This window comes from Plodia interpunctella, chromosome 6 (genome assembly GCF_027563975.2).
Source record: "Plodia interpunctella isolate USDA-ARS_2022_Savannah chromosome 6, ilPloInte3.2, whole genome shotgun sequence".
NCBI lineage: Eukaryota > Metazoa > Arthropoda > Insecta > Lepidoptera > Pyralidae > Plodia > Plodia interpunctella.
The window spans coordinates 9,882,860-9,895,210 of record NC_071299.1 but is presented as its reverse complement, the minus strand read 5'-3'; the positions used below and the strand labels follow the sequence as shown (position 1 = coordinate 9,895,210).

Here is a 12,351-nt window from a genome sequence, read left to right as displayed (position 1 = left end):
TAATGTGTTACTACTTGTAACAATTTAAGCTTGACTGAATTAAAGGAATGATGTCGATAAAATTGAAGGAAATAAAAAAAACCGACGGTTCTTTATCAATATTCTTCACGAAAAGGACCTGTCAACGGATGGTGAATGGATGAGCGTAAAAACTGAGGAATCCAGCCAAATTAGGGAGTGCGTGACTTGAGTGCCGATGGCTTGGGTCTAGACACAGATATACACACAACTAGACATAGCATCTTTAAGACGTATGATCAGTTGGGGTAAAAGGAATGATATATATATTATAATCAGCACTCGGATCACAATCATAACCTGTTTTGATATACCTTTTGACTATGTACATTATGTACTTTTATATATTATTAGAAAGAAAAAAAAAAACATTGTAAGAAACAATAATGGTAAGCCGATCTGGCATGATAGGGACCAACACTGTTCAAATGAGTTTCTTTCGGCATTTCTTCTCAGCAGTGGTCGTTCCGAAATGCCAGTAGTTTCTAGCTTGTGAGAAATAACTATAAATTTAAAGATTGACGAGAAAAAGTGCCTGTGAAGGTCTAATTTCTGAATAAATGATTTGAATTTGAATTTTGAATTTGAATGACGGTGAAGATGGACGAAGTGTCTATTTACAACACTTTCTCATTCGTATTTCTGTTTGAAACGTCAAAATCTACAAAGAAGAAAGATTTTGGCTAAACAACATTATTGTCATACCTATAACAATCTGTGTGAATTGTCCATATATTACTTAGATTTTAATGACTTAATTTCTATAAACTTTCTTCCCTTTTCAAACTAAGCTTTACCAAAAACGTTACCTAACTATAACAGACACGTAAATCCAGTCCACTCACGGTTTCTAGCGAGATGTTTATCTACAAGTGGGTCCAGTGAAATATGAGGACAGAAGCACAGAGATTTTATGTGTATAGGCTCAAGAATGTCGAGTAGTAGGGTCATTTGTCATGGACTTGATATTTTAGGAGCATTTTATCGTATAATTCACTAAATTATTTATATCATACGTCTTATTTATGTATTTGATTTTGTTTTGCTATATTATATCCATTAGCTAGTTATGTCCGGCTCGAAGGACCATACACCATCTATGTAAAATTTGAAGGCATTGACGGGTCACTAGTTTTATATATTTCCAAGTGATCGCATATTTGGGTAACAGCTAGAAAAATAAAAGATGACCCTTAAAATTTTTGATTCACCGGTGGATCGATGTGAAAAAGATATTATTTGATCCACTAATGGAACACAAAGGAAAAAAGATACTATTATAATAAGCATTCAAGTAGCAAGAAAAATTGGTCATTGATCCATCAATGAACCCTTCATCCACAAATCTTTAGTTCACTTTGATCCACCGATCAAAGTGAAATGAATTAGGTCATTAACAATCTGCACTATTTCAGACAGTGACGATTTGGACAGTCGTCGTGCCAGCAGCAGAGGAATCATACCAAAGGCGAAAATAAAGACGGTGAAGATGACTTTCGTCATTGTTTTTGGTAAGTACATTCAACTCTAAATCAAGCTATACATACAGAGATCTCTATGCTGCCGCACAGGTATAGGGTGCCAACGAATATGGTAGTTGCCTGTGTATAAAATATATAGTTGAATGTATTCACGTAATAAAACAAGACAATCGACGCACACTATGAGGGCCACACACACTGCTCCATTGCGCTACGTTGCGTCGAAGTAATGAGTTGCCCCGGTGTCGTTTTACATAGGTTATACAAATGTAACAAACACAAAGGCAGTGCGGCGTTATAATGTAAATCATTACATCGCCGCACTGCCTTTGTGTGTGTTAATCTGTTATCGGAACGCAACGGAGCAATGAAGCCTGGCTTAAATATCATTACTCTATAATTTACTTGAATGTGCAAGTTTCTTTATATATTTTTTTTATTTGTTATTGTAATTTGTATAGGGTGAAAGCAAAAAAAAACAATTAACAGGTAAAATCCAATGCTGGGCGGCCAAATGTCACAAAACTTATATTTTGTATTTGAGTGTATTTTTATGACGTAACGATTACATGTTTTTCAAGACAAACAGCCAATCCCAATCGAATTACTATTTTGATATAAATATCAGTATACAAGGTAATGAATTGTCAAATTCACTATTTGTTTTGTACAATATTAATGTTAGTACCAGAAGTACCATTTACATTTTACTAAAAAAAGACTTCGACATTTTTGTCAATCAGCCATTTAATCAGCTTTCCTTTGAAGGAATGGCGGGAAGTGAAACCGTTGGGCAAAGTAAACCTAAAATAATTGAGTTTCCTCAATGATGGAGCTGTCAAATGCAAAATCTATTTCTTGATTGGCCCCGATATTTAGATGGGATTTTCCGAAACAATATTTCGAGCTTAATCTATAAATAAAACTGAAAGTGGGCTATGTCTGTATATAGTAGATTTTAAAGAAAAATAATTAAGTATGGTCTTCAGATTTTTAAATTTTTGTCTGTCTGTATGTGTGATTGTGCATCACGCAAAAACTTCTGGATGAAATTTGATGCGTCGTATAGCGGACGATTTAACTTAAAATTTGGTATAGGTTTCATCGTGATACGTGCGCAGTAGGTATAAAAAATACGTAACATAACATTTAAATTATTTGCAATATTATAGATTCTACTAGTTATGATCCAATAGGGTTGTAACAATGTAATGAGATATTTTCTCTCTATTCAACATTAGTGGTGGCATTATATCGATTCTGATTCTGAATCGGTGCCAAGTAGGGCTCTAGTCGCATGTCAAAATTGCTTTTTAAATTTTTATCACAAAGTTTTGCCATTTATTACTAACCTGTCTAATAATGGTACCCAAGTAGTTGTTTAAAATCTCAAATGTGCCAAAATGAAAGTAATTATTTTAGTACATTACTAGGAGTATTGTATGAGGTTTTTATAAGAATTTTGGGATAAAAACTAATTCAGGTCCTCACTTTAACACAACAATAACACAACATGTAACTTGTACGAAATTTAAATTCAAAAACTGGTTATGCACTCAGTGAAGAGACGGTAGGTGTCTCTCCTCTGAGTGCATAACCAGTTTCTTCCTCTGTCATAAATTGTTGGAGCCCATTTCTACCGTCTTCTATATCGTTAATAGCAAAACAAATAACTAATTAGGTCACGATATTATAATGACACAACAAACGCGATGTCAGTTTGTGTCAGCACTAACAAACAAATATTGATATTAGATCCAGTCACGCTATGAACCAAAGCAATATCATTATTAGCAACTTTTGACATATACAAAACAAATTCCGCCGCGTCTGTCTGTCACAAAAGCACAGGATTTTCATGCGGTTTTCACCAAAAGATAGTGTGATTCCTGAGGAAGGTTCAGCGGTTTAGCCGTCAAACAGGAACAGACAGATAATGTTAGTATGGATTAATAGATGAATTCTTCAATTTTAAAGCCTATAGATGCAAATGACAACATTCTTGATATACCTATATAATAATACGAACGTGTATTTGGCAAAAAGGAACTCTTTTGCGTAAATTATGTTGCGGGAATGGATTTTTATATAATTTTGCTGAAAAATATTTTCATTCCAAACAATAATGAAAGTTATTAAACCTAATAATAAAAGATCCATTTAGTAGATAAGTAACTCTAGTTCTAAATAAAAGAGGAACAGCGCATTAATAAGTTTGTATGTGATAAAACTGATCGTAAATCCATTTTATTTGTTCAAACAGTTTGGCTTTCGTTGTCTTCTTAACTACTTGTCGAATGTTGACCTCCTAAACTACGTTGCTTCGAAGTAATCACATCGCATTAGTATAAACCTATTCTGATATTTTATTCAGGGTGCTAACGTACTGTAATAAGTGATCCTATAAGAGATAAATTTGAACTGCTTGCTTATTTTTTTCAACGTTTACCTTACGAACCGGTGCAAATGCGCTGGTCAAACGATTACATATATTGTGTCTCGATTCAGCGCGATTAACGAGTTGACTTTGCACTGTAGATGATCATTTAGTTGGGTTGACGTCAGACAGACATCTGGCTGTATAGCTAATCGTAGCCAAATCTTCAAAATTAGTTGATTTTTTACGCAAACCCCTTGTGCATCGGTGAGTCACGGCATCGAATGTAGTCGCACACGTGAAGATGATAGATTATCCTGATAAAAAATCGACTGAATTATGTTTTTCAACAAAAACTCCATCTATACATTGATCGCTGTCGTAAATACGTATGTTTATTATTATCTACCTAAAGATTAGCATAATAAGTATCGCTTATTTATCGAACGAGCGTCTGTGTCATTTTCATCTGCGCTATCTCGACAGCCAGGGATCGATTCCCGCCCAATCCTGAGCTTGTTTATTTCGCATTAGCATTTTATCAACATACACCAATAGGCAATTGAGAAACCAATTTAGGACAGTCATTTTAACGTCTATTTAAATAAATAAATAAATAGGGACAAATAACACAGATTGAGTTAGACCCAAAGTAAGTTCGAAACTTGTGTTATGGGATACTAACTCAACGATACTATATTCTATAACATATTCATATATAGATAAACATCCAAGACCCATGTCGATCTGAAAAAGATCATTTTTCATGTTGACCTGACCGGGATTCGAACCCGGGACCTCCACTGTAGCAGTCCGGCATGATGACCATTAAGCCAGGGAGGTCGTCGTATTTTTAACTTCCAATGCCAAATTAAAATGAAATAATATTCAATAGTATCACAAGATCTCTTTCAATCAAAACTGGCTATTAAGAACACAAAATGAATTGATTCATACAATGTAGATTACATTGCACATACTATGTTATTCCAGATTATTCCAGGTTATATTCTACCCGTGTACCAAATTTCATAACAATCCATCCGGTAAATTTTGCGTGAAAGTGTAACAAACATACACACATCCTCACAAACTTTCGCATTAATATTAGTAGGATATATTTGAAGTCAAATATTCAACGTTCAAAATGAAAAACGTCAACAATTTTTCTAAAATTCAAAATTTTACAACGTTCATTATTTTTAGCGGAAATTTACGAGTACAGTCAAGTCACCACCGGACTGTGTTCGACAGTGCCACAAACGGAAAATATTAATTGGATTTTAAAGATTCTCCTTGCGTGTGACAGTCTCTTTGTACGGTGAAAGCCTTAAAGCATTTCGGTTTTAAGGTTCAAATAAAGTTTTGGGTTGAGCGCGTTTAATTGAGGATCCCTTTTTAACCACATACCTTTTAAACTGGTAAAACGTCTTTGTTTGAAGCATTGAAATGAAGTTCCTATTTGGTTAGGACATTTCTAGACTGAACCACCTCCAAGTTGATGACTTACTTTACTTTTATATTCATAATACATTCATTCTAGATTTCAATTAGTACTTTTCTTCCATTTCGTTATATTGTTTGCTATGTCACAATATATGATCACACAAACACCTACAACTTTCGAGCTGAGTTATACCACCGCCGAAATGTAACCATTTTATTTCTGCAGCACACACCTGCACTTATATTGCAATATTTTAAATTATATAATATGTAGCCATTTTTCTGTTTGTTTTTTATTTTTGAGCATGTGTGTGATTGTGGCCACAAATACACGAATTTATATATCTATTTATTAAACTACTAAATATACAATTTTAATAACCTTGTACTGATGTGATATCTGAATTAACCATTTACTTTACTACGTTCACAACATGTCTTTACTTCGACCCAAAGCATAACTGTTTATATTTTTTTCGCAATAGGAAGGCACCGGTGTACTGAACTTAACTAAGTTTTCAATCATTTAGTCTATTACTCATATTCTTCAATTGTATATTTTAAACTTTTGTGGTCAAAACTTTGATAAGTACACTTGTAAGATTCTATTTATGTATCGTGTAATGTAAGTTCAAATTGTAACTTTTTTAAAAGCAAAAAATAAAGCAATAAACCCCCTTGATTATTTGCTACTCTCATATCACACTGTACAGGAACATTAACAATCACTGCATTGCAGTTTTCATCATCTGCTGGTCGCCGTATATGATCTTCGATATCCTGCAAGTCTACGGCTTCGTACCAGAGACACAGGTCAACACGGCCATCGCTTCGTTCATCCAAAGCCTGGTCCCACTCAACTCCGCTGCTAACCCAGTCATCTACTTTATATTCTCTAACAGGATCTTTGTTAGCCTTAGGTAAGATGACGAAGGTATTAATTTATTTAAACTTTGGTTAATATTGCGTTTCTTCCTCATCTGTGCTTTGAAATTCGGCAGTATGATTAGTTTTAAGTAAATGACGTCAATAAGTAAAACATGGCGTTTAAAAATAAACATATGTATTTGAAGTTGCAAATTACAACAAAAGGAAGACTTAATGCTAAAAGCATTCTTTACCAGTAAAACTTTGGAAAAAAATTTAAAGTATAATTCCCAGACTACGACTCGAGGTGAAACTAAAACTCAAGATGACTGGCTTGAAAATGATCTTGAGGAGATCCGCATACTACTGGTTAAATGATCAAAAAAGTTCATATCTATATCCTAATCTTTAGTAGTTTAAGGTAAGATTATCACTTCTAGATTTATCGTGAAGATTTTGACAGCAAAGTCTCGAAAAACTAGTTCCAAAATTACCCGTGAATATATTTATGACATGATTGAAATGGTAAAAAATCCCGTACTGGTAAAAAGTTCGTTCAACCTTCACGTTACTTAATACGCGGTCACAGATACGTAAACTAATTTCAATCGTAGCGTTTCAGTAGAACCCGAGCAAATTGGCTTTGATAGATATAATGGCTTGTTTGATCCTATAAAGTTATTGCTTTACTTTCTCGAACACTCGAAATAAAATGTCTATTTGGAGATTACCCTATTACCGATACTGATAAGTGTACTTCTAGTTGAAGCAGTAAATAATATTAGTTATAAATCACTTAAATACATGTATAATTAAATACGGAACCTTAATTTTCTCAGCGCGATGATTAATGATGAAATTGTCAACTTCAATTGATTTATTAAATTAATTTCCCAACTTAGCTCCTTCTTGACAAAGCGTCGTTCAGTACTAATTTCCGAAGTTTCATTCGTTCCGTTCGTTCAATAAATTTCATCTTGTGGTTCATGGGTCCTAGTTCTTTTGAACTTTTTATATATTTTGTGTGCATGCAATGCACATAATAACAAAACGTACATAATAATTCTCCTTGGTGTTTGTAAGGAATAAACAAAAAAATATGAATGTAAGATTTTTTGTGTGAATAGAATAAGTTAAAAAATAAATTTTCTTTAAATAGCTATTAATATAAGTATATAATATAGTTTTTAGTAATATAATATAGTTTTTAACTTTATTTAAAGAGCTATAGAAAGAGAGATGTTCAAAAATAGATTTACGAAGAAAGCATATTATCAAATCGTGTCAATGGATTACAAGTTTATCAAGTACTAGATGTTGTCCGCGGCTTCGCTCCCGTGGGAACTTTGAGATAAAATATAGCCTATAGCAATCTTGGATAATGTACCTTTCTAACGGTGAAATATTTTTTAATCGTTTCAGTAGGTTCCGATATTACCCGGCTAAAACATACAAACTCACAAACTCTTACCTCTTTATAATTATAGTATAGATTCTCAATTGACGCTAAAAATAAACATTATGATTTTGAGCTCTGGCAATGCTGACGTCAACCGTCTTCCAAACCTTTAAAATCGTGAAGTTATTTTTTTTATAATTCGCTTCACACGACCGGGGACCCGATACTCACGCAATTATAGTTAATTTATTAAATTTTCTCAAATTTTTCATTCCATTGTGGATGAGAGAGTTTCTGACAAGAAGCCAGAGAAGATATTTACTAGTTACATATACATAGGTACATTATCCAAGATTATTATAGGCTATATTTTATCTCAAAATTCCCACGGGAGCGAAGCCCCGGGCAACATCTAGTAGTTTATATTTTTATTGGTTACCTTTTCCCCCTCTGAAACGATCACTACTTATCCGCTTTGTCATACTTTACAAATTATTTTCATTCGATCGTGAATAGAATAGTGTGAAGATTTCTCAATCACATTTGAAAAACATTTGTGTCGTTGTTCCCACAGGAACATACCGCCATACAAATGGCTGTGGTGTTGGATGCGTGCCAGCGACAGCCCTGCTGGCAACGAGTCCAGAGCTCACACAGAATTGCTGACGTCATCCCACAGGAGAACCAGGCACGACCTGACAGTTAGGGTCAGTCTTTTAAGTTCCCACTGTATAATTATCTCCCTTAAGTGGTGTGTGGTCGCACCCTAGTACAAGACCACTCCATATCCGTGTAGATGTCGTACAAGGCGACTAAGGACCTCGGCAACTGATGGGAATCTATATGAAATTCGTTTCGTCACCAAATCTATATGTTACAAATTCATTTTCCTATATATATTAATTTTTTACAAGTCTTGCATATTTACTTATCATATGAACATGACAATCAATAAATATAGTCACTAATATTATAATTGTGAAGAGAGAACTAAAGGTCTTGATAAAATGCAAAACGTCTTGAGCATATTTTAGTGCACTCGAGATGTAGGCTTTATAACAGAATTATTTCTATTTAATTTAGACGTTTACTCGTAGGTAAAAGAAGACACTTTGAAGTACCCGAAGCAGAGGGTCCACCAAGTCAACAGCACCAATTCAAAAAAGGTCCGTCTCCACTTACCTGAGAACCAGCTTAATAACAACTGCCAGCAAAAACGACGAAGGGAAGACACTTTCTTGTAGTAATATCATAAGCTTTTGTTATTTTCGGAATAGATATAATGTTTTTACGAAAGCGTGTGAAGAATGTACGTACCTACGTGAAATGAAATGTATGTACGTGAGATAAATAATTAACACATTTATTATGCAAATCAAAAATAACATCGAAATATTATTTTAACAATAAAATATTACATTCCTTTATAATACGGAATATACTCGCCTCTTTTTAGAGTACGAAGAATTATGAGCCGCAGTAGAACACAAATATTGCCTAGAAAAAAGAAAAAAAAAACTTTAAATGAATCTTGATTACCAAAGACACAGAAATATGTATATTTTTATTACGATTATAAACGTTGTCATCAAATTAAGTCTATATCAGCTATCTAACTGGAAATTTGCGACATGTCCGAGTAATTTTGGTTATCGTTACAGTTATTTGATACATAAAAATATACATATTTCTGTTTCTTTGGTAATCAAGATTCATTAAAAGTTTTGTTTTTTTTTTTAATAAATAGACCATTTCGCAAAAATAGATTTTTTTGAACTAATTTATATTTCGATTCCACATTTTTTATTATCTTCTAAATTCCATTATCATATATTATTATAAAATGTTAGTAAAATATATTTTTTCGACTACTGTTAATCTATATAAGAACACTAGCGGTCCGTCCCGGCTTCACCCGGTTAAAAACATAATAAATTATACGCCTAAACCTTTCTTAGAAATTACACTGTATATTATTAAATATAAAAAATTCGTGCAGTAGTTTTTGAGTTTATCGCGAACAGACAAACAGACAGACGCGGCAGAGGACTTTGTTTTATAATTATGTAAAGATTTGCTGTGAGGTCTGGCCTACGTGAGCGATTTCATCTGGAAACTGGAAGCGAGGAAAAATAATCACGTTTTCGGAGGTCTCGTGTTATCATTTAATTTAACAATCAAAATATAATATTGAGATACTTTAATTATTTGGCAATTCATAAAATTAAAATATCCATCCATGCATCCAAATGAAAATACACAAACTTAAATAGGTAACTTAGGTATACAGTTTTTGGTAATGAATATTAATTTTAATATTATTATGTAGTTATCTATATATTAGATTTTTTTTAGATCTAAATGCAGCCGGTCGGTAGTTATACCTAGGTGGAGCCTGCTTATCTTCGGCTAGACCTACATTCAGTCCGTAAAATATCTAAATAATTCTGCTAGCATTCTGAAAACAATTAACATCCATATTTACAGTCATAATAGACATCAGTCGCGTGTAATTTATAATAATAATATTAATTTATAATGATAATTTGTTAGTGTGACCCAATGACATCAAACAAACTAATTAGGGAATGCTCCGAAGCATAAAATGTTCTATTAATTGCTCGACTGCTCAAAAAAGGAGTGACATGATTTCAGCGTTCATGTTTTGTATGTATCTATGTGAGTTTCTTTATTCAAAAACGTAAGAAGCATAGAAAAAAATGATTGTGTTTTTTCTTATTTTTTTCTAAAATTGGTTATCTTTTGGTAGTAAAATACCTTTTTGTACGAAACTTGTGCGTGTTTGGTAATAATAAATCTGTCTTGTCTGTGTTGTTATATGTAATGTCATTAATATATTTATATAAATTTATGAATGTAATGTAACATAAACCAATACAGGGACTTAATAGTATTGTAATAAAGTTTGGAATTGTCTGTTAAAAAAATATAACCTAAAAATTTCTATAAGTAAGTATTATTGATTTATATCAACAATCGGTTTTATTTCAAACGTATTTTAGTTTAAAATATTGTCTTTTTTAAATTATAGTTATATGGTATTCCATTTTTCACTAGTGACACAAAAAAAGGATTTATTTTTGTGTTTTGTTAACTTTTACGATTTGGGCCCAAACAATGTATGCTATAGGTATACCTACTTATGTATTATTTACCTTTAAGTAAACAATTTCATTGTAAAATATTTGATACATAATAAACTATATAGGAATGTGCCAAAGCAAATAGAGTCAAACTCAAGTCATAGTTTTAAACATACCTACCTTTATATTCTTAGTACTAAAGTTTAAAACGTATTTATTCGTAAGTTGATAAAATGTGACATAGAATAAATTAATGCAAAAAATTATACCTATATATTATTTAATCATATTTAGTTGCTTCTTCTCATCCATACTAATATTCTAAAGAGAAACGATTTGTATTTTTGTTTGTGTAACCGACAAGCTCGAAAACTACTGCCCTGATTTTAATGAAATTTTGCACAGAGACAGACGAAACGTAACCAGGAGTGATATAGGCAAATATAATTTTTTTTTTTAGAAAAGTTGACCCCGATGATTGTAAATTGAAAATTTGTAGGAATAAATGTTTTGTACACACCTGTCTCCGGTAATATTGGACGAACTCTAATAAATTATAGCAAAACTGTCACTAGCAAAACTGTTTTGATCACGTTGACTTGCAAGTTTAATTTTTTCATCGCTTTAAACCATCGACCTGGATATTTCATGTAAATTTCATCGTTATACGTGTACGCATTCCTGAGGAAAAGGCCCTTGACAGACGAACAACGAAGTGTTCCGTTTTTACTTTTAACCCCATCCTAACTATCTAAACATACTTCCCAAGCGAGATTAGCCAAACAACGTGGTATTGGAGTATCTTCATCAGAAAACGCTTGCAATTCAGTGAGTATCTACGCAGCGAAATCGCGGACAGAGAAAGCTGAACCTTCCTCAAGACCGTACAAAAATCCGATAGTTTTTGAATTTATCACGTACATCTGTATGTACGTGATGGGGTAAGGGGTAAGGAACTTTTTATTATATGTAACCAAGGACGAATTGAAATTAATATTCGACCATGATACTAACGTGAATTTCATGAGCGTTTGAACGCGGCGTGTAGCGTTTCATTAGCGTCCGACATTTTTTTAGAATAACGAATCATTTTTTTTTTAATTTAACATTTATAAAAATAACACTGTACTTATTTATAAAATACTACTTTAATTTACTTATTTATAAAATAGGATAATTAAATTGATTACTGTACGTGTATGGTACAATTTAATGTACTCTAATGACAGCCCGCGGCGGAGTTCAAAACGCAAACGCTGAAATTAGCATTTGTGCATTATATCTCGATGGAAATAAGTAATTAAATCTGATTATCTACATGATTTCTGAGGAAGTTTTATTATGGTTTTAGCCGAGCGAAGCCGGGGCGGGTTGCTAATCACCTATTTAAATGTAATGCCGGCTCCAAACAGTCGCGGAACAGTTCACAGATATCTGAGCGATCGATTTCAAACGCACGTACCAACTTATGGCAGATCGTTTTCAACAAAATATGAACAAATGATGCGTGTACCAAGGTAACTGGAACACACAGCCAAGGATATATGCGATTACTTGCCACTAGAGCCGGTAGAGCGCTGAGGGAACTTAATAACAATGGAATAGGATCCCTTTGACAACAAAAAAATTTCGTGTCAAACATTTTTGTATTTTTATTTT

At 33.0% G+C, this 12,351-nt stretch overlaps 1 protein-coding gene across 1 annotated transcript in view; it reads left to right on the top strand.

The window, feature by feature from the left end:
• The window catches only part of LOC128670991 (cardioacceleratory peptide receptor-like), a 40,966-nt gene extending 30,022 nt beyond the window's left edge, over positions 1-10,944 (top strand). Inside the window, exons 8-11 of the mRNA XM_053747050.1 lie at positions 1,434-1,529; positions 6,062-6,242; positions 8,163-8,295; positions 8,686-10,944. Of these exons, the coding sequence (XP_053603025.1) occupies positions 1,434-1,529; positions 6,062-6,242; positions 8,163-8,295; positions 8,686-8,832 (557 nt within the window). The 3' untranslated portion in view covers positions 8,833-10,944. The remainder of the gene's footprint in view (positions 1-1,433; positions 1,530-6,061; positions 6,243-8,162; positions 8,296-8,685) is intronic.
• Positions 10,945-12,351: the final 1,407 nt, after the last annotated feature.